At 35.2% G+C, this 24,000-nt stretch overlaps 1 protein-coding gene across 9 annotated transcripts in view; it reads left to right on the forward strand.

Annotated features, from left to right (window-relative positions):
- Positions 1–24,000, forward strand: part of EHBP1 (EH domain binding protein 1) — a 336,619-nt gene that overhangs the window by 267,593 nt on the left and 45,026 nt on the right. For 6 of the 9 annotated variants that reach the window (XM_045788076.2, XM_045788073.2, XM_045788075.2 and 3 more), the window contains 4 exons: positions 9,401–9,548; positions 17,789–17,896; positions 21,208–21,332; positions 23,699–23,837. In XM_045788076.2, coding sequence (XP_045644032.1) covers positions 9,401–9,548; positions 17,789–17,896; positions 21,208–21,332; positions 23,699–23,837 — 520 coding nt within the window. The remainder of the gene's footprint in view (positions 1–9,400; positions 9,549–17,788; positions 17,897–21,207; positions 21,333–23,698; positions 23,838–24,000) is intronic. The other 3 variants (XM_045788077.2, XM_045788079.2, XM_045788078.2) reach the window with 3 other exon arrangements.

Consider the following 24,000-nt stretch of genomic DNA (forward strand, 5'->3'; position numbering starts at 1 on the left):
TATTCAGTCAAGAGCTGATCAAGCTGGCAGTAAAATATCTAGTCTACCCAAACCTTTAAAGATCTTGTAATTTTATTTTTTATTTTCATTCTATCTTCAGTAGCAAGTGAATAGGTGCACTTTGGTAATCCTTGCCTCTGGACAAGCACGGAATTTTTTTTCCCCTTCTGAATGCCTAATAACAGAGCCTTGCTTCCTGTCTAATGATGAAAGGGTGGCAGTCAAGTTCTTTCTCTTAGTTTACTATAAAATTGAGGAATTTCATGGACCATTATGAGAACAGAATCTTGTGAAATACTGGCAGTATTAAGTAAAGCCCTTTTTAAAAGAAAATTTGGGTAGGTTAAAATGTATTTAGCCCAATTAATAAAAGTCCAGTTACTAAGACTGTATGAAACACTGCAGGTAGCACAGTGAAGCACAGGATATTGTGTTATTAAGGATGGTAAAGGATATGGAATTATGGGTTTGTTGGTAGAAATAGGATGCTTTGTTTTGCTGTAAACACAAATTTACAAAGAGTAAAGATGCAAAATACATTATTTGAAATAATGTATTTTTAGTTTTGTTAAAACAAGCTTATTTTATGAAAGTATAGGTAGACATATTTCTTAGATAGACTTTTCAATCTATATTTTTCAACTGACTGGATAAAAATATCTAATGTTATGAAAGACACCCATGGGTGGGTAATGATCTCAGCAGCTACACTGACAGTTTCTCATGTTCTAATTCACCTTCACAAATCCATGGCATCATTTTTTGGCTAAGGTAATGTCAGTTGGTGACATTTGCAGCAAGTATAAAAAGGACCCCCCATGGCAGCCATTTTTATTTGATTCTTAAGATCCAAAGGCTGCTGAAAGAACAATTGAATGAAGTTGAGGATTGGAGAAGCTTGATTTTCTTGTTCTCTGTGAAATGAAACTCTAGTCTTTTTCTTCCTCTTCCCCTTAAAAGCAAAAGTCTGCTAGGGGGTTGTAGCTGTGTCAAAGCCGCTGGGATGCCACTGCTGATCACTTTAATTACTACGACTAAGGAGGATAAAATTAAAAGTAGCACCATTGAAGCAGTGGAAGAAAGCTTGCCTAGATGTCGGTGAACTGTGAAATATAAAAATTGCATACCAATACATTTTTATGGAAAGGAAACAAGGAATTACATTACTTATTCTTGAAGAGTTTGTCCTTAAATTGTTCAAGTTTTACTAGTGCATCTATCTATAGCAGATTGTAGACCATTTCAGAACGATAAGGAAAATAGTAACTTGAAGACATGCTGTGAAAGAACTTAATATTTTTTCAGTTGATGTCCAAAGTGATAAGTTCTGATCCATTTTCTATATTTGATAATACTTAAATTTGTTGTATTGAAATACAAGCTCTTTGCACTATAACAGGACTTTTGCCTGATCCTGAAGACATTAGTAAAGAGAAAACTAAAGCTTAAATGTACTACATTCAGCACTTTTGTGAAGGCTTATAATTTAAGATTGGGAGCGTAAGTTTTAAATGAATATAAACAAATTAGTTTCTCCTCATCTCTTTATATTCATTACCATGAAGGGGAATTTAACCTGATTTGTAAAGCCCAAGAGTAAGTAAAAAAACGGGGTTTTTAAAAAAAATCACAATAACAGTAGGGCCTCAGAAACATTCTCTGAACTCCAGTTATGCGATAGATAGGACCCGTGCTTTGAAATGAGACAATGATTTTCATTTTTACTATACCATTTATAAGATGTGTGACCTTGGGCAGTGTATTTAAGTGAGATTCGATTTCTATCAAATCAGAGAGACAGTAGTTACCTTACAGAACTGTGAGTACTAAACAAGACAGCATGTGTGAAAACACTGTGCACAGGCACAGAGCTAGTATTTACCAAAGGATTTGTTATAACCTGTTTTGTAAAAAGATGGTTGTGGGGAGGGTGGCCTTCCCAAAATACAGCTTGCATCAAACCCTCCCAAAGAGTGCATCCATCATACAAAAGCTAGATTATCCTACATAACTGTCTATTCCAAATAATACTGTATGGCAAAAGGTAAATGTCCTCCGATTCATTCATAGAAATAGGAAGCCTAACTACTTCAGTTTACTTAAGTTTATTTAGACTACGCAGATAAATGAAAGATACATAAATTTCGTACTGTATTGGATTTTTCAAGTGCATTTTTCTTTTTAGTGACAGCTGTCTTCTAAGTTACCTTACCTCTGCATCCCAGTGAAAAGATTCCTTTTTTTTTTCTCAGCAGACACAGTAAACTGATGATTTATTTACAGCTAAGTAATTTATTTTTGTCTCTTTTGAATGCAGAATGGTCAAAACAGATAGCAATAACACATTTCTACTTGGGTAGGTTTAAGCAAACCATTATTGTCAGAAATACTCATTATCTATATATTTGAGCAGTTTGTGCTGAAGGGTGTACAAAAATAATCTTCATCTGTACTCTCTGGTCATTTTGGTCCTTTGACATAAACAGTGTGTCTCTTCTGAGTAAAAGATCCATAGATTTTGTTGCTAACTATTCTGTAAATATTGCTGCAAAAATCATCTTTTAATGGAGCTTATATATAAAAATTTAAATGAAATAGTTTTACTTATAGTGAATCTGGAAATTAATACTATCAATTAAATTAAAAATTATTGCATAACCAATTGCTTATAATTACAAGCTTTTCCTTTTGACCTTAACAATTAGCTTCTATTTTCTCAGTTGGTTCTTTGTCTTAAGGCAAGTTAATGGGTAAGAAAACAAACAACACAGATACGCCATCCCGCTGGAGAGCTCTAGGCCCAAGCAAAATTGCCTCTGTGGTGTTAGGACATTAGTAGAAAAGTAAATCAAGGCAATCTGATAGGGAACTAGAATTCTGTCAATCAGGCTCAAGATTTTGTGCTGTGTCCATAAACTTTGTTTACTGTAGGGTTTTATGAGTTGTAACCTGCCCTTGCAGTCTGTTAATGAGGCTAAATCTTGCTACTTGAGAATTGAATTACAGCACACCTCTGGGCTAATGGTTATAAACAGAAAGTCCCATTAGGGCTGCATTCTGATTTGTTCATTTGCATTTTTTTCTATTGTATAGAGAACAATGACGGGTAAATAGGTACAAACAAACAATTTACATGGAAATTGATAAAGTGTCCCTAATTAGTATTTAGAGTTGGTTTTATTAATGATTGCCTGCGTTAAATTGCACTCTCGGTAAGCTCTCAGAAACATTTGCAGATGGGAGTATTATTGGGGGAGGAGGGAGACCAAGAGGAGGTGGTAGCTGGTGAGAAAAAAATTAGGTTCCCATTTCATATTTAGAAAGGTAGAATCATTTATTTCATTTTAACTCAGTTAAGATGACACAAGACCACTTCATTTTAGTCTGAATCACCAAATTCCAGCTCTGCAAGAAGTTATTATTCATGCAGTGAAATTCACTTAAACCTAGTTGCCTGAGGCATATCAAATAATGGTTTTTATTGGTGCTCTTAACTTTTCTTAAGTTTGAAAGATGAAAGTTTAGTAAAAGCTCAATTTTCCTCAGTTGGTCGTGTAATTTGATACTTTTGGGGATCAAATATTTTAGTGGTTAAGAACAAGGGCTCTGTAGTCAAACAGACCTGGGCTGGACTCCCAGTTCTGACATCAGTTCTAGTTGTTGTGAACTTGAAACTCTAAACCTAAATATTCTCATTGGTAAAAATCGGAGTGTGAAAATTAAATGACATCATGCATATAAAGCACTTAGCACATAAAAACTAAGAAATACCAGCAACTATACCTGAATCACCATTATCAAGCATGTATCTCCTTCTATTCCTAGTATATTTTCCAAGTTCAGAAATATTAGTAGAGAACTGCTGATTTATCCATATTATTCTCCTACCTTCACCCTGCCTGATGCATACTACTCCTCTAATTACAAGTAATCTTGTGTCTCTAAATATTAAGAAAATTTCCCTCCTGTTAGATCTCTCTTCTTTTGCTCCTTCCACAACTACTACCCACCCCAGGAAGCCAACCATTTCACCTTTTCCTTTCTTCTCCCCAGATTCTTTTTTAAAACTAACTTTTATTATAAAAGTAGTACATGTATATTACAGAAAATTAGAAAATGAAGATAAGCCAAAGTAAGAAAACAAAAATATCACATTTCCACATCAGATATCTCTATCATAACAACTTTGTGAATATCCTTCCAAGTCTTTTTCTATACATATATATTTATATGTGTATTTATTTTGCCAAAATGACAAAATGAGGTTATTACTGTATAAACTGGGTTTTTTTTGCAATCAACTTGTATTTCCTCTTATTAAAATACTATGGTTATATTCAGATTTCTGTAATTGATTCAGCAATGTCCCTTACAACTCGTTTGTCCAAATCACTGTCTAACCCAGGACTATACATTGCATCTGGTTAGGTTTCTTTTGTTGGTGGTGATGGTGATTGGTTAGTTGGTTTTTGTTGTGTGTTTGTTTTCATAACTTTCTTGTTAAAATGACCAGGTCAGTTATCCTGAATATCATACGTTTCTGGATTTATTTAGTTGCTTCCTTGCTGTGTCATTTATCATGTTTCTCTATCCCCTGTGTATATGATAAACTGGAAGTTATTTAGTGGATTCACTTTAAACATTTGGGCTAGAATATTACTGGTGGTGTGCACTTTCTATCCTTCACATCAAAAAATATATGGTCGACCTGACATTAGTGATGCCAGGACTGACCATTAGATCCTAATGGTCCCTAATCCCCGATTTAGTTCTGCCATTTAGTTCTCTCCATTTACAAGTAGGTTTTCTCCTTGCAGGTAGGACATAATCTTTGTGGTGTCACTTAAGCATATGTTCTAATTACTGTTGCTGTGTAAAAACTACCCCAAACTTAGTGGTGTAAAAAAAAATTGTTTTTATGCTCACAGATTCTGTGGGTCAGGACTTTAGAAAAAGCACAGTACTTTGTCTCTGTTGCGCGTCGTCTGAGGCCTCTGCTAGGGAGACTTGAACAATGGGGCTTGACTCAAAATGGTTAAAGACTGAGGTCTCCTGAAGGCTTCTTCATTCACATATCTGGTATGTAGGCCAAGAAGACTCAAGGTTTAATTTGGCTGGCATGATAGCTGGGTTTCGAGAGAGTAAAAAATGCAAGAATTTCAAGAACTGGGCAAAAGGGGTATGGCCTTTCCTACCTAGCCTTTGAAATCACCCACCACACTTAAATATTCTACTGATTGTAATACAAGTGCCTAAAGCTGGCCGAGATTCAAGGGGAGAGGAATTAACCTCTACTGCTTGATGAGGGAGTGGCAAGGTCACATTGCAGAGAACATGTGAAATGAGAAATACTGTCATGGCCATCTTTGGAAAATACAGTCTGCCACAGCATAATATGAATATCTAGTTTCCCATCAGACATTTATCAAAGAGCTTTAACAACTGTTGATAATCCATGCCAGAGTCATTCTTTTATGAATGACAAGGTTATGTTTTTGTAATTTTACCTCTTAAAAATTATTATAGCTGGTATTATTGTATAACATAAAGCTTTCTCTCATTGACTGGGACTATTTAGTTACCCTGAAAGTCAGTTCTTCTTTCCTCTTATTGTAAATTTTCAGAGTTGTTTTAAAAGCTGCCTTAAATGAATTTATACATCCTCCTAAGAACTTCAAAAAAATTTTTCCCTTTATTCTTTTTTTTTTTAAGATTTTATTTATTTATTTATTCGACAGAGATAGAGACAGCCAGTGAGAGAGGGAACACAAGCAGGGGGAGTGGGAGAGGAAGAAGCAGGCTCACAGCAGAAGAGCCTGATGTGGGGCTCGATCCCATAATGCCGGGATCACGCCCTGAGCCGAAGGCAGACGCTTAACCGCTGTGCCACCCAGGCGCCCCCTCCCTTTATTCTATTCCTCATTCTGTTTTCTTTTTTTTTTAATAAATTTTTTTTCTACACCCAACATGGGGCTCAAACTCACACCCCCGAGATCAAGAGTTGCATGTTGTACTAACTGAGCCAGCCAGGTGCCCCATCTAACTTTTTGAATATCACAGTGAATTAATGACTTTTCATTGATTTGATGTGTGATTTCATTGATTCAGTTCATTGCAGGCAATGACTGAAATACTGAAATTGTTTCAGTTTGTCCGCTAGGAGCTTCAAGCATGTCTCTGGGTCCATTTCATACCCCTATTAATCTACTCCCATTAATTTTGACAGCTCTCATTTCTAGTCATCTCACAATATGTGAAAGAACTGCTTAGGTTTGAGCTCCACCAATCTGGTGTGTACCCCTCCTGTCCCTAATAGGATTGCCTACCAAGTTTGATTGCCCTTTTTTTTTTTCTTAAGATTTTATTTGAGAGAGAGTAAGTGAGAGAGAGAGAGAGAGCACAAGTGGTGGGGAGGGGCAGAGAGAGTGGGAGAAGCAGACCCCCTGCAAAGCAGGGAGCCCAATGTGGAGCTGCATCCCAGGACCCTGGGATCATGACCTGAGCTGAAGGCAGATGCTTAACCAAATGAGCCACCCAAGCACCCCTTGATTGCCCTTTATAATGTTCAGACTCACTAACCTCTCACATTTACTGCAGCCATTTTTCATGAAATTGTCTTCTACTTTGATTCTCAGGATACACCAGCATTCTAGTTCTTCTCTTTCTCTGTCTACTTTCCCCCTTCTTGTCTAAATACATGGATTTTTTTCCCATGTTTTAGTCAGTAGTTCCCCTTTTTCTCTGTATCTCTTCAGGTACTTGCATATATTCCTGTAGTTCCAGCTCTGTAGTCATAGTTTGACTTCACTTCCTAACATGAATTTCACTTCCCAACTACGTCCTAACATCTTCACTTGGATGTCCAGCCAGCCTCTCAAACCCAATCTGTCTTACTCCTGACTTCTTCTCCCTCCCTTCCTATAGCTCCTCTTAGTTCATCTTTATTTTTAGTGCCACAGTTTTACTAGTTGCCCAACTTTAAAACTTCTGAATCAGCTTCTTTCTTCCCTCCACATCTAATCAGTTATCAAGAATTGGTATAGGTACCAATTCTACCTCTAACATATTCTTACACCGTCTCTTTTATTCCAGTTACCACCATCCTACTTCTGGACCTACAGCTTCCTTAGACTAACATGAGAGCCTCCTACCTAGTCTCTTTCCAGTTTCTCTATGCCAGCCTATCTTAAACACTGTTGTCATATTCATCTTTCTCAACTAACACCTCTCTTTGGTCATTCTCCAGACACACACACACACACACACACACACACACACACACACACAAAACCAAACCTTTAAGTGGTCCTTGCTTTCTTTATAATCAATCACCATATTGGATAGGGCTTCTACAGTCTTATTTGCCCAGCTTTATTTTTCTTGCCTTGTCTTTCTCTTATTATTTTTGCCTTATGCTCAGGAAAACTGGACTATGTACTTTTCTCCATTGTACTTTCTTGCCTCTGTGTCTGTGTATTGTTCCCACCTCCTAGTTTCTCCTACAGTGACTGACAACTTCTGAGTACCATCTCTATGCATTCTAAATCCTGCTCGTTCTTCAGGCTCAACTCAAAAACCATGTTTGGTTTTGCCATGTTTGGTTCATACCTTCTGTTTGTCCCTCAGACAGAAGTGTTCTTTTTTTTTTTTTAAGATTTTTTAATTTATTTGACAGAGAGCACAAGAAGGGAGAGCAGCAGGAAGAGGGAGAGGTAGAAGCAGGCTCCCCACTGAGCAAGGAACCTGTTGTGGGACTCGATCCTAGGACCCTGGGATCATGACCTGAGCCGAAGGCAGATGCTTAACCAACTGAGCCACCCAGGCGCCCCAGAAATGTTCTTTCTTCTGAATTCTTGGTGCAGTTTGATCAGACTTCCTTATTATGGCCATTTTATCCTTCCCTCTATATTATAAACGTTTGAGAGTATAAATTACAAGTTTTCATGCTTGAAATTTCTATAGCAAGTACCAAGGACAAGGTATGTCCTAAGGACCAGAGATACAGAGATAAATTAGATGTAGCTCCTTCCTTCAAGTAGCTTAGTTCTATTGATAAAGAGGCATTTGTACAGAGTTATAATGTAACTTGATAAATACTATTTTTAAAAGTAATAGCACACACACACACACACACACACACACAGAGTAAGGAAAGCTTTATGCCACCAGAGGGGAGGAGGGAAGAATAGTCAGGGGAAATTTAGTGGATTTAAACTGAATCTTGAAGAATGAGTTAGGAGTTAAATAAAATGAGAGAATATTCCAAGAAGTGGAAATGACATATTCAAATTTCTGGGCGTGGAACTACACTATACAAGCAATTCTGTATAAAATAGATGTGAGCTTTTATGGAGGTTGGGAAAGGTTAAGGGAAGATAACTCTGCAAAGATGTGTTGGGACCACATTATTTCAAGTTTTGTTTTGCTATAGTGATGCCTTATTTTATATATTTTCCAGTTTACAAAGCACTTTTACATTATTACAATTCATTATAATCCTTTCTTAGTAAGCAGAAATTTTAGTTACTTAGTTCTTTGTAGTTTTTCATTATTTTAAATATAAAAAACCATCTCAGACTTTCTTTTTTTTTTTTTAAGATTTTATTTATTTGAGAGAGAGAGTGCGTGTGCCCGAGTGCAGGAGAGGGGCATTGGGAGAGGGAGAAGCAGACTCCCTGCTGAGCAGGGAACCTGACATGGGGCTTGATCCCAGGACCTGAGATTATGATCTGACCTGAAGGCATATGCTTAACTGACTGAGCCACCCAGGGACCCCTTATTTTTTCTTCTTAGTGTGCATTTAGGGAAAGAGGGAGTAGGAATGGGGGTAGTACATCAGTTACCCAATTCTGATTTAAAAACTACCAACAACTATAACTTGTATAACTGATATACTATCTCCATTCCACCCCAGCCCCCTCAAAATACTATTTCTTATATTTGATCAATATGCTGTAGCAGCATTTAATGCTATTGAAGATAACTGTTAGCCATTGTTCTATACCTTCATTAGAAAATAGCAAGTTAAGTTCTATTTTAAAAAAATAAGGTATTAATTGAAATTCTGTTTTTAGTATTATGACTTTTTTCTGTAAATCTGATTATTTTATTAATAATAATCCCCACTGTTTTCTCAGTAACTTATATTGCCAACCAATCCTTAAAGGCTAGTTTGAATTTTTAGCAGACATTTTAATACAATAATTTGTAAATATTTTATAAAAATCTGATTCTAGAATGTCTTTTTAAAATGATGTGACATCCAACTGATATAGAGCATCCTATTTATAATGTGGGCCAAGCACCATGCTGTAAACCAGTTACTATCATGATGATCAGATTGAAAATGAAATTGCATTTCTGTCAATTACTGAGTTGGCAACTGTTCAATATATCTTAGCAGCAAGATGAAGAGCGACGTCGGCAGCTGAGAGAGAGAGCTCGTCAGCTAATAGCAGAAGCTCGATCTGGAGTGAAGATGTCAGAACTTCCCAGCTATGGTGAAATGGCTGCAGAAAAGTTGAAAGAAAGGTCAAAGGCATCTGGAGGTGAGTTAAAGAACCTTGTATCATATTCTACAGACAACCCAGAAATCTGCAGTGGACCTTTGGGACATTTTATTCTTACTTCAAAATGTTGCATCAAGTACATAGTTTCTAACCTATTGATATGTTGCAAAAAAACTATAGGAAACTTAGCAAATCAGAAGATAACTGTTGCTGTTTTCCAAATCAACTTTTTGGTTTAATTTTTACTTTCTTAGAATATGATTTAGGAAAAAGCTCATACAGACTTTGGTTTATGATTCCCCAGGATGCCTCATTAATTGTAGTAGGAGTGAGTAAAAGACAAGTCCTCAATGTCTAGGTCACGAGGCTTGTTAGTGGTGAGGTTTGGCATGAAAGATCTATGCTTGGAACTGGATCTTTAGAAAGTAGCTTTAACACTGTTCTGGCCTCATGTGTAAGGATTTGGGGTAAGCCCCATATCCATTTCTTCTTAGTCTGCTTATTCTAAGAAGATCTTCTTCAGTATCTGCAGAAATTATTCTCAGCTTGATGTTAGTACAGGACTACAGATACAATTAAGGAGAGTTGATTTTGCCTCTTAATGCTCAATTAGGGCATCTTTAACTTGGAACTTTTTACATTTTTGTTTAAGGGGAGTATACTCAAGAGGCCTGGGTTTTTGTTTTGTTCTGTTTTTTAATTTCAAAGGTGTATAACCTATTTATGAACCAAACATGCCAGGTACTTGTCCTGAGTTAATCTTAGAATGCTAAGATCACTCTGAAGAGTAGGCAAGTGTGGACTCGAATAAAAACTTAGAGAACTGAAACAGAGGTAAGCTATTTCTAGGTCGGTGATAAGTTTCTTCAAAGGAAACTGAAACTTACTGCTGTTTTTCCTAATTGATTCCTTATATTAAAAGCTCACTGTTTTAGAGAATTCCAGTTAATGCCTATAGCATATAACTTTCCATCCCATAAATTTGAAAGCTGCTTTCCTAAACAGCTGTGTATCTGTCCCTCTGGTCTTCTCAGAATGTTTATCTTCTTAAATCCTTCATCTTACTTTTCAACTCCTCTCATTCAGAATTTTTATTGCAATTTCTACACTCTCTACTACAGTTTTATAGTAACATCAGTAACTATTCATAGCTACATTTATATAATGCTGTGATAATTTGCTTTCATTTACTATTAATAACAAGATGTTTCTTTGGCATCATAAAAACTCCAGGTATTCTAAGTAAGTCATAAAAATCTTTGCCTCCTTCTATCTCAGAATATAGAAAAAAACTCATATTCTTGACCCTCCATATAAAGTGTTCTAAAGCTACTAATGCTCCCTTCCTGTGGCATCATAAACTCATAAGAGAAACTCATAAACTCATCATAATAATAGGATAGAGAGGCATCCAGTGTCTCTTTTAATATTTTTCTCAGTGGTGAGCAAACAATAATGCTATTTTAAATAAGCTGTAAACTCTGGGAAGGCTAAGAATTACAAGTTTTAATTAATTATTATTCATGATTACTATTTTTAGATAGTTTGGCTAATGTTAAAATGACGTTTCAGGGTTCAGGCAGATGTCACTGGATGACAACAAAGGCTTTATCATAGACCATGAGGGGAGCTCACTCAAGTCTTCTCCAGTGATGCTGACTGGTCTTTCACTGCTAACTCTCTAGTCCATGTGGTCCCTCCTGATAGGTTCTTCTTCTCATGAGCTCTTTCAACTGTCTCTTCCTTTATACCTTCTCATTTTTTCTTTCTCCTCCTAGTCTAAGGTGTCACTTGATCTACTCTTTGGAAGACTCAAGCACACTGATCTTCATCTTTTCTTTCTTATATCTATTTTTATATCTTTTTTATCTATTTTATTTTTATGGATAAACCTTATGCCCCCATCAATCAGGTATTTGCCTTCTAATAATCAAAGCCAAGCTTTTCTTCATCTATGAAAAGTCATAGATAGAAAGTGTCATCTGTATAATTGGTCTTATCACTATAATCCGACCCCAGCTGAGACTAAGCCAGGACTAGATTAGATAGAGAGACTTCATCAGTATGACAACCCAAAGAATGGGTATCTTCCCTACTTGGTAACCAGGGAACATGAAGACCTGATTCTGGCATCATTTATTAGTCAACAAAGTAAATAAAAACAAATGAGGATTGGGTTTGCAGAGCTAGCAAAGACGTATAGACTAGAACAGGGAAAACCAGGTGAAATGAAGATGGGATGGGGTTCAATAGATAACTTATGAAAATCTGAAGAATCTAGACTCTGTTCCCTAAGAAGATCAATGTGACCAGGGTCCATTTCTCTTATGAGACACACTATATTTTGGATATTGAAAGCAGCCACATATCAGATGGTAGGCTCTTAATCAGAGCTAAGGTTGACCTACAACAAGTGGAGTAGGCCTATTCCCTGACCTCAGTAAAGGTATGTGGATCAGGCTATGTGTGCTCTGGCCTCAAGGTCTAAGCTGAAGCTGTTGAGGTTGGGAATAGGGGAAAAGACCTTTAAGACAAGTGAGAGGGTAAAATTCCTGCCTGACATTCAACCATTATACGCATTTATCTAATGAGCCATGATAGCCACTGTGCTAGGCCAGGATTTAGCAAACTTCCTGAAAGGGCTGAAGTAGATATTTTAGGCTTTGAAGGCCATATGGTCTCTATCTAAACTACTCACTACTGGCCTTGTAGCCTGAAAGTAGCCTTGAACATTATGTAAGTGAATGGGCCTGCTGGTTATTTATCCCAAAACTGTGGTGAGCTAGATTTTCCCACCATGCTACAGTCTGCTGACCCTTACACAGCAAATGAGAAATTCACTTGGGTTCACAAGAGTCTAATTCCTAAGGGAAAATCACCTTACGAGATTGATAAGTCAGGGGGAAAAATTAACCAATTAGTATTTACTCTTCTATTGTCTAGTGGGAATCATCCGGTCTGAATAAGGAATAGTGTGAAAGGAGGAGAGAGAAATAAGTAGGGCCAGCCTAGATAGAGGACAAGGATAGGAAGATTTTGGAAGCAGTGGTCCAGAGGGACAAAGGAGGGGGTAGTCAAGAGCTGAAATAATAACAAGGAAGCGCAGCTTGGGGAATGTGTCCAGCATGAGCATTACTCAGACTCATTGCCTGAACCTACTTGAAAAGCTTGCTTTTTTCTGTTCTCAAGCAGCAACCTGTCTCAGTGAGCAAAGGAAACAGTAAATTTGAGGTCAGGTGTGTTCAGCTTCATGGTGTCCACAGAAAATACACACAAGGTATTTTAGGTCCTGTAATAGCTGTATTCATGCAACCCACTTGCATCCTATTGCAACCAGAAATTGCCTAATTCTTGTGAAATAAAAGAATATCTGTCCAAGGAGCTACAGGCTAGCTTTTACTCATCCTCTTTTTGACATAATTTTAGGGCTTATGAGAGAATCAGGTGATATTGCAATGTACATCATGTTTTTTCAATTTCTGCCTCATTTCGTAGTTATAGACCTATAATAACCTCATTTTAAAATCCTGGTTCTATTTAGCAAACTTGTGGGTTCATTTTATTGTATTGATCTTTACTTGGCAAGGTACAGGTGTTTCAGGATAAAGTTTGGTATTTTCATTTTTAGTTGTATGATGTTGTGGTTTGAGAATATGGCCTGAATTTCTGCTTTGGGAATTAATAAGCTTTTATTTTGACCAAATAAATGTTAAATTTTGTTAATGGTCCATGGGTACTTGGAAAAGAGGTATTATCCTGTTTTAAGATATTATATCGTATGTTTACTACATATTATATATGGTATATTAAATATATGTATTTTATTTATTATATATATTTATTTATTCTTATCACTTATCACTTTGGTTTGAGTTAGGTTAGGGTCATTTAACTTTTCAATGGACATTGTTGCCACTCCGACTTAGATAAAGTAGTGTACTTTGTTTTTACATTTCAAGTGTATAAAGGAAATGTTTTTTTAATTTCATCCATGAGAATGTTTTTGTGCCTGTGTTGTCTCTTTCAGTTATGGCAAATAGACTTATCTAAATTTGTTGAACCAAAATGAAATCTTACAGGCCTTCAGTAATTTTTATTTTCAGCTTCTATTAATAATTATATTTGTATTGTGTTTTCTGTCTTATGTTTGATTTCTATAGAATAACTTTAAAAGTCATTAATTTTAGGGGCGCCTGGGTGGCTCAGTCAGTTAGGCGTCTGCCGTCAGCTCGGGTCATGATCTCAGGTTCCCGTGTCGGGCTCTCTGGTCAGCAGGGAGTCTGCTTCTTTCTCTTCCTTTGTGCTCGCTCTCTCTCATTCTCACCCTCTCTCAAGTAAATAAATAAAAAATAAATAAAATTATTAATTTTATAGGGACCTTCAATGTGAATTAAAAATTCATAATACAAGTGAGAAAAATTTTTCTGAATATATTTTCTGAATTTTTTTCTGAATATATTTTTATGATCACTTCAGTTTCTTTTTGTAAAAGTGCTTTTTTTATTGTCACCAGATACCCCTTTTTTTTCATTCAGCTTTCTTAAAAATGAAGAGTGTTGTAAGACCGGCCTTATTGCTGTGCTGTTAATCATACCACTGGGATTCCCATTTTGCTTATAGTGCTGCTCAGTGTCAGCTGAAATGCACTCTCATTCCAGTGCATATCCAATTTTCTTTTACCTGTTCTTGCAAATATGTGCCATATTCGTAAACCAATTTCTGTTGGGTCTCTAGTTTACTTTCTGCCATGCTCACCTACTGAGTTTTCAGTTGTCAGCCATAAAGATAGATTAGATAGATAAATAGATGTCATAAACATAATATGTGACATCTCACTCAGAGACACATGCACTTTAGTTCTGCTAGAATGCATTTACACTATTTCCACAGGTGTTAAGAAATGTGTAACATTAACTGTTGAAAAGAATTCAAGGGTTTGTCCTAAAAACTGAAGTCAGTGAATGGAAAGAAAGTAGAAATCCATTCTTATGAAGACTTGAGCTGTATAGGAGATCAATTTTTACTCTTGCCCTCCCCAATAGTAATCCTTTTATCTAAGGTTAGCAATACATACATAAACACTGAGTTAACCCACTCAGCATTGCTGGTGAGTAGGCATGTAAATAGAGTTCATTTCTCTGGAAATAAACTGAACGGCACCCATTTAACATCACACAGGAACCCAGCACTGTATACGTGAAAAATGAAAGGAAGTACAATTTTCTACATATCCGCGGAACCTGGAAGTACCCATATCTGACCACATTTCCAGATTTAGGTGTTTCTTTTCATAACAATGCCATCCTTCTAGTCACTCAGACAAGAGGGTCAGTTTTCACGTCTGCTTCACCCTTCTCCTCCTCACTATCCCTCCCCAACCACCCAGTGTCTAGCCAGTAGGTTTTCAAATCACATCATACGCACTCCCAACTCTTATATACTAGGTTAGGCTCTCTGTACGGTTTGCCTGGAGGTTATCACAGTCTCTAACCTTGATTTCCTGCCTCCAGCCTTTCAGTTCTCCAGTCTGACATCTAGGTCAGCAGTCTCACTCACATGAAGGATGATGTCACATGCATTGTACACTCCCGTGGGCAATCCCTAGACCACTTTTTCTTTCACATAAGAAGGCATATCAGAATGGAAGCAAGAGTGATATTTTAGGATTAATATCGAAGCCACTGTAATTTATAAAAGTCATAAACTTCAATGCATATATTACTAATTATTTTGTACATATTTCACAACTCATTACAATAAGACATTTAGATAGAAAATTGCTTATATAGACTACTCCTAAAGAACACAGTGCTGATCATGTTAGAGCACCAATATCTCTCCATTCCTATCAAGTAGAATTTAAACTTCCAGTTCTGCCCTTCAGGGCTCTCCGCAGTTTTGCCTCTCAAGACTTTACCTCCCATTATTTCCTTTTATGTATGCTTTGAAGGTTAATGCTTCCAAAGAACGATTCCTGGTACTATTGGCAAAGGGTAGTCTTTTCATCTTTTGCATTTGCTCTGTAACTTACTTTTACTTTTACCCCCAAACGCTTATCTGTCCTACATAGTTTTGTAGTTACTTGAATATATACCTTTAAGGTGGAATAAGTGTCTTATACAATTTGCTATCTCCTCAACATCTAGCAATGTTTTATAAATTGTAGGTACAGTATGCAGAATGAATGTTGAATTTTATGCTTTCCCTCTAGGTTAATTATGGTCAGTAATAATCAATAGAGGCTGGTTGACAGCAACAAAGTACGGCACTCTAGAAACTTACAGTAAACTGTCTCTGGCAGAGTAATACAAGGAAGTGTTCTAAACACTTTTTTAGCACTCAGGAAATCCTTGTTCATTCATTTAGGTTGACTGCAAAATTATTTAGAGAATTTTTGAGGATAATGACGATACCAATATTTATGAAATTAGTTGTGTTAAGCACAGCTGATTAGAAAATATCTCTTAGGGGTGCCTGGGTGGCTTAGTTGGTGAAGTGTCTGCCTTCTGTTCAGGTCATGATCTCAGGGTCCTGGGATCGAGCCCCATATCAGGGAGCCTGCTTCTCCCTCTCCCTGCCACTCCCCCGGCTTGTGCTCTCTCTCTCTTTCTGTCAAATAAATAAATCAAATCTGAAAGAAAGAAGAAGAAAGAAAGAAAGAAAGAAAGAAAGAAAGAAAGAAAGAAAGAAAGAAAGAAAGAAAGAAAGAGAAAGAAAGAAAGAAGGAAGGAAGAAGAAAAGAAAGAAGGAAGGAAGGAAGAAAAGAAAATATCTCTCAACTGATTATACTTAAATAATATAGCCAAGTATAATGCCTTAACAATTGGAAGGCATTTAGCAATGTTTTTTCCCAGGGTCATTTCTCAATCTTATTTTTCTTTGTTGTGTTCTTCTAAATGGCTTACGTAGTACATGTAGCATCTTCAATAAATGTAAACTATTATCATTAATATTAATGATCATAGTAAGTATTTACTTGGGGAGGCCCCAAATCAAACATGAAGGTATGCAGGGAAAAGTACAAGTATTGAAGGATTAAGCCAAAACTGAAATTTTGGAATTTTTCAATTGTGATTATGTTGGAATACCTCATTATTAATAAAAGTTGCCCAATAAAATGTTAATTGTAAAGTAGTAAGGGTATTCTTTGGCTTTCATGGCTAGACAGGTATTTCCCTAAAAGGTACACTGCCTGTCAATAACAGAATTTAAAGCTAAACCTCTAACATGCAAATCCAGTTATTGGTATGCTTTTTCAAATGCATAAAATTCAAAACTACTTAGCCAATTTTATCACTTTGGTTTAGAAAGGAAAAAAGTATAAAATAGAAAACTTTAATGTAAAAAAAACCTCCACTAATTAATTGTGACCTAAAACGTTTTACTAAGTGTATAAAAAAATAGTGTGCAGGGCGCCTGAGTGGCTCAGTCGTTAAGCGTCTGCCTTCAGCTCCGGGCATGATCCCAGGGTCCTGGGATCGAGCCGGGCATCGGGCTCCCTGCTTCGCTGGGAGCCTGCTTCTTCCTCTCCCACTCCCCCTGCTTGTGTTCCTCTCTAGCTGGCTGTCTCTCTCTGTCAAATAAATAAATAAAATCTTAAAAAAAAAAATAACGTAAGACTTCCTCATTTCCGTTTATTTAGTTTTGAATAGTAACGGTTTTTCCCAGGTTTCAGTCTTCCAAGATGTACTGTTCTAATTGTTTCTGAACTTTCTTTTGCATAAGGTACGGTCTATTCCAGTCTGATCTTGTCTCTTAATTTATTCGTAATGCTTTTATGATAATATTCATCAATAGTAGAAAAGCATTCAAGTCTTCATGCAAATGATTTAAATATAGCTACAAGTTTATGAAGAATGATTTGTTTCTTTATACATTTATATCTAATAAATGCTAAAAATGTGAAATTTAGAAATATTATTTAATGACTTTATTACCAAATCAACTTTATTTTTGTATGCTGTTATTGGAGATTACTTACACATTACAACTTAAGATATAGGTACTTGATGAGCTCGGTGACTTAGAGACCATGTGTGGCAAATTGTCAAAACCTTTGTATCTGCTTTGATGTTTCAATTCATCTTTGACATGTGAATGGAAAATATAAATGTTAATCCAGTAGTGAAAAGTGACTTAAAAACTGATTTCTTGCTGATCTGTGTCAGACCATATTTGAATAACTGTCATTAAAGTACTGGGTTTTCTACTTCAGTGTTTTGGATAAATGATATAAAATAGAAATAATATACTAACATTATTGCTACATGTTCCTACAGATGAAAATGATAATATTGAGATAGATACTAACGAGGAGATTCCTGAAGGCTTTGTTGTAGGTGGTGGAGATGAACTTACTAACTTAGAAAGTGACCTTGATACTCCCGGTAATTTCAAATTATATTTTGCATCCTGCTGCATGGCAAGCTTTATCATTATATTTTTATTATTATCTCATCAATAATAATAATAGATTCTTTTTGTAGTTTTATTACATCTGATGCCCTCACAAATCATTTAGCTAAATCCACCTTCCATCAATTTTATGTTATTTTGTTTTAGATTTAATGTTAAAATTAGCAATAAAATTAGAATAATAAATTGTACTTTGCATACTGAAGTTTATTTTTGTATTTTATAGTATATGAGATAATTTATAAGCATTCAAAAATTGGTTTCCCATCTCGGCCTAAATATTTTACTGTGTTGTTGCAAAGTATAGATGTAGTACCTGTGGAATACTTCAAATGCTTGAAGATCAACCATGGATCAAATCTTCTGACTTGATTTAGAGCTGATAGTCTTAGTTGTAATATTATTTTGCAAATTTTGTGCTTACTTTAAATAATACTAATAAATTAATTTATGCTACTCAATAACTAATTACAATAAGACACTTTGAAAACTGCTTATATAGACGGCTATTAAATTAATCTTGTATCTTATGTCAGTATTATACCAATAATCATTAAGCTAATCTTTAAAATATAAAGGTACTTACTCATGGTTTAATAGATGAGTGTTCTAGATGTATTGCCTTTATAAGTCAGCATCAGATAGCAATCCAAAGCTTTGTGTACCTGAGAGATTCCATAAATGCTTTTTGAATTAAATTCTTATAGCAAGAAAAAGTGGCGATCTCTCTAGACTTAAAGGTGAGGAAACAAAGTCCCTAATATTATCTTTTTCTGTAAAAAGCTAAAGGGAGTGAGAACAGGTATTCTTCTTCCCAACCCTGGCATGCCTCTTCAGTGCTAATCTGCTTTGTTTCTTCTTCCTCTGTTTGAAATCATGCTGTTATTTCTCCAGGAAACAATCAGCATCTTCCTGACTATAAGGAGCACCCAAGAAAACCCATGCCCTTTCTCAGGAGCTCCTTCATGGTCTAGTGTTAAACTAGAAGTCAGCATATTTATAATTGTATGAATCCAGGAGAATGCTGATATTTAAGGAAAACTTTTAAATGTTTAACCCAAAATTGGGGCTACCTTTTACTTCTTTTTATTTAAAATATACCTAAGTTTGATTTCTTTTTTTTTTTTTTTTGAGTAAGTTTTTTGTTGTTGCTTATCCACCGCCTCACCACAACCACCACAAAGGCTTTATCAGAAACCAATAACATCCCTTTCCTGATGAGGGCATCCATAGGTACAGAATGAAGGCCCTAAGATTCAATTTATGGAAGTATAAAATCATTGTCAATAAGTGATACATATTCTGATTTTGCAGTAGATTACGAAGACAGAAAAAATTAGCTACTTCTTAGGTAAGGTGAAGGGAGTTTTAAAAATGGAAGAGACACTCCCAATATTTGCATTCACATTAAAAAAAAAAAAACTGTTAGGGCTAACAGACTTGACTCTTGTCCTTTTTTAAAAACTTCCCTACTTCATGTATGCTAAACAAGAAATCACATCTCAGTCTTCCTATTTTTGGAGTTAACTAATATATTGTTTACAAGTCTCAAGCATGCCAGTAAGTTTTGGCGTGTGCATAGGACAGACTTTGCAATCCAGACTATAGTTTATTTCATGGCAATAAGAAATAGGAATGCAAACTGGAATCTGGAAGCACGTAGCATGTATTATGATTTTTAGCCTTTCTTTATTTTCCCCAAAATTCTTTTTTAATATGTATATAAAAGTCATAATGTTTTAATAATAAATTGTTTAATCTTTATCTTGATTTGACCATAGTTCATCAGATATTGTTTAAAAGAGAAGCCTGGCAATATAAACTGACCAATTTGCATGAAAGTAATGATAATGGCATTTATTAAGAGTCTTATAATTAGAAAACTTATTAATCTTTATGAAAAATATCATTCACCAAATGGTTGGCATGTCTTTTACAACCATTTTATTAAAGAGTTGCTTGAGTGAATTTGTTTAAATGGAATTATTTGTTTCCATTTGTTTCTGAATTATTTTATTATTAAAGATGAACACACTTGCTAAAAATAATTTGAAAATTATTTATTTTAAAAGTTATAGCTATATTTTATTTATTTTAATTTCTATTCATATTTAATACATTCCAAAATGTGATTGCTGTATTTCTGCCTTCTAATTCTAGGGTATTTTTTAAACATATGCCCTGTTTCAATGCTGGGTATATATGTACATGCTTAAACATTGGATTCTAGCAATGTATACATGACTGAGATCATGTTAAGAATTTGTTTTAATATGGTATTATGTATATAAATTTAATATACTAGAAGAATTGAAACTGAAATAATATAACTTAAGAGTAAAATGTATTGCTTCTTTTAAATATCTACTTTGTAGATAGCTTATTATTTTGTTTATAATCTATGCAGTTACTTATGTACATGTATACATCTAATACAGGCTTAGGTTTTCAGGTAAGCATAGCCACTATTAACTATATAGTGTAACTGAATAGTCTTAAGTTATATTGACTATATTTTTTAAGTGGACTGATTTGGGGGAAAATATACATTTATATATATATATATATATATATATATATATATATATATATACACACACACACACACACACACACACACACACACACAAAGAATATGCTAAGAGACTAGATCTTAATTGTTCCCACCACAAAAAAGAAATGATAATTTCATGATGTGATAGAGATGATAATTAATGTTACAGTGATAATTATATTGCATTATATAAATGTATCAAATCAGCGTACACATTAAACTTACACAAAGTTATGTATCAATTGTATCTCAATAAAAAAAAAATATAGGGGTGTCTGGGTGGCTCAGTCAGTTAAGCGTCTGACTTTTGATTTTGGCTCAGGTCATGACCTCAGGTTGTGAGCCCCGTGTCAGGCTCTATGCTCAGTGGGAGTCTGCTTGAGAGTCTCTCTCCCTCTCTCTCTGCCCCTCCCCCCCAGCATGCACACATGTGTGCTCCTTCTCTCTCTAAAAAATAAAAAATAAATTTTTTAAAAAGTGTTCTCAAAAAAAAAAAGGAATATAGTTAACATACCTAAAGACTACTCGTTTATACTATAGTTATATAGTATGTATTATAGTTTATATATATTTGAAGAGTTCTGCATTTGTCAGGTCTGATATGTTATTTCACAAGCCTAATTAATGTCTTTCTTTAAAATATAGTAATATTTTTATGATGTCCCCTAAATTGATAGCCTGCACATCTTAATGCATCTCAGTCATTCACAGCATTTATGTATTTAACAGAACAAAACACTAAGTTGGTGGACTTAAAGCTGAAGAAGCTCCTAGAAGCTCAGCCACAGGTGGCAAATTCACTCTCCAGTGCTGCACAGAAAGCTATAACTGAGAGCTCTGAGCAAGACATTAAGGTAAACTTTACTTGTTTAAAATATTTGACTCCGTATCTGTGTATTCTAGCTTCCACTGGCATTTTATAATCCTAAAATGAATCTTACAAATTCTTCATGTTAAAATTAAGATACAAACTTTTTATTGAATAGCTAATCGATTAAGTAGCAATATGGTAATCAGTATTCATACACTGTTTTCCAGAGAAACTACTACTTTGCAAGTAGAAACTATTCTTGACTTCTATATGTATTCATATTTTACTAGGAAGAATATTGCTAAGAGAATTCCAGCATTTTTTCCCATCATACTCAACCTTTGACCTGTTTAGGTGAACTAGAATTAATGTTAATACCTGAAGATGCTATGTGATTGTACATAGAGACACTTGCATATGTTTTGTGCCAATATGAATCTTAACTTGTGTAAGATTTTAGCCAAAATGCCACATGAGATTATTTTGATTTATACTATTTATATTATGCCCATGAAGCCTTCCATCCCCCTTTTCCTCACATGGCATCATTAATATTTCTGTAGCTTTAGGGCACTTCTAGCCTGTATAACTTTTCACCCACCTGCGGACGATGGGGACTGCCCTGCTGACTGAAAGGATTTCCTTCCTCTGTCACAGAGATGCTTTGAAGTCCCAAAACAATGACTTTCATTGCTTTTCCCTTATACTGTTGGTTTCTATAAATTGGTGATGAAAGTGTGTGGCAGCACCAGAGAACTTTTGGTCTCTATCTTTGAACAAAAGGAAGCCTGGATCAGGTCTGATTTTTTGCGTTCAATTTAGCTTTCTGCAGTGGATTTAATGCAGAACGACGCTGGCCTAAGAATAATACAATGGATTGAAAAGGCTAACTGAATTAGTGGGTTTAGAGAAATACATTTGTAAAGTGGCAGAAGTCCCTAGTCATAAAAACGTTTCTTAAGATGGGATTTGCTGGCTAATCGCACTGATATTTTAGCATGTTGCCAGGCCTCAAAAAATTTAGCCATGTTTGTTTATTTTGGTAAAGACTTGAGTTTTAAACTGTTGGGTAATTATTATAATGATAACAGTAAGAATACACACTTTTCTTAAACAAACAAATAAATAAATGAAAGCCAAAATTGTTTCTAGCTTAGCTACATAGCTAGTATACTATAAGTATGATCCCAATAATAAAGATATTATATAACTTCAAAAATAAAACAGAGGTATTTTATTCTTAACGTTTAATTGTCTAAATAGATGAAATTGGTTTTGCTTTCTAAAAAAAGCTCTTATGTGGTAATTTTTAAAGTTATTTCAACAAAAGGTGTGCTTTAAACAGCTTGTCCTCATGTGAATCTTTTTAGTTAAGATTTTTTAAATGGTGCTTATAAAGAACATATAGAGTCCATCTGTTCTCTTGAAGCTTTCAGCATTGATTTGGGGTTTTATTTTTTTTAATAAAATGCAGTTTACACGTTTATAAATGAGGCATTCTGTGTTTCTGGAAAAGGATAAACTGTTACCTTCCCTTGAGGATTCTGTATCCCAGGCCTCCTTGAGGCTAGAGAATAGGCCATTGGAGGACTCCCTCATTACTGATTGTCTCAATGCAGAGGAAGGGCAAAGTCTTGGTAGCTTTTGATAACCAGTTTCAGCATTCAGCAGGCTTAGCTATTAGTCATGCATCTTAGCCTTTCCCTATTTACTTTCAAAACACTTAATAAAAATAATAAAAGATTAGGTATAAAATGAAATATTTGTTTGGTACACAGCACCTCGGTATCTGCAGCTTCCACACACCGCAGTAGTTCAGTCTTCTGGGATATTTCTTGTTGATAGAACCATTTGAATTTGTTACCAGTATTAACATAGGAAGCTCTGGAAAAGATAATTGTAGTTTCCTTAGCTGTAAAGGGCTTACTTACAAATCTGGCTTTGGAAAGTTATAGCTGATGAAATGCAGTTCAGTGGGGTAGTATTATAATCCTACCTTTTAGCCTTCATCCTGCATTAGTGGTTTATCTCAATGGGCATAAAATTAGAAACTAGTTCTTCTTGTCATACAAGTCTTTGGGACCGTACAAACGGATGGGGCAGAATAGTGGGGGAATAAACAGAAACAACACGGCTTTTAAATGATAGATATCATTGGGAGAAGACCCAGGGGTTACAGTGTCTAATGAATCAAAGTTGTCAAGAGTGATCCTCTGTCTAAACCATGTCTCCCAAAGTTTTGGTTACAGGCAAGAGAACTTGTAGTTGAGCTATTCAGAGCTCTTTAAAATCCTTTTTCTTTCAAAAAGTTTCTGATTTGGCATTATCTTAAATCAGTAGAAATTGTTTTACTAATACGTAATTTCGTGTTTATACAATCAAGACTGTCTTACTATGTTTTACTTTTAGAATGGCACAGAAGATCTCCGGACTGAGCGATTACAAAAAGCAACAGAACGATTTAGAAATCCTGTTGTGTTCAGCAAGGATTCTACAGTCAGAAAAACTCAACTTCAGTCTTTCAGTCAATATGTTGAGAATAGACCAGGTAGGAACACTTTTAAAAATGTTTTTCCCATCTTATGATTTAATAGTATTTAGCTTTATATATATATATATATATATATATATATATATATATATATATATATATATATATATATATATAAATATATATATATATATAAGCTGATAATGTAAATCCACATTTC

This window comes from Ursus americanus, chromosome 7 (genome assembly GCF_024610735.1).
Source record: "Ursus americanus isolate L20-20 chromosome 7, mUrsAme1.1.p, whole genome shotgun sequence".
NCBI classification, from domain to species: domain Eukaryota; kingdom Metazoa; phylum Chordata; class Mammalia; order Carnivora; family Ursidae; genus Ursus; species Ursus americanus.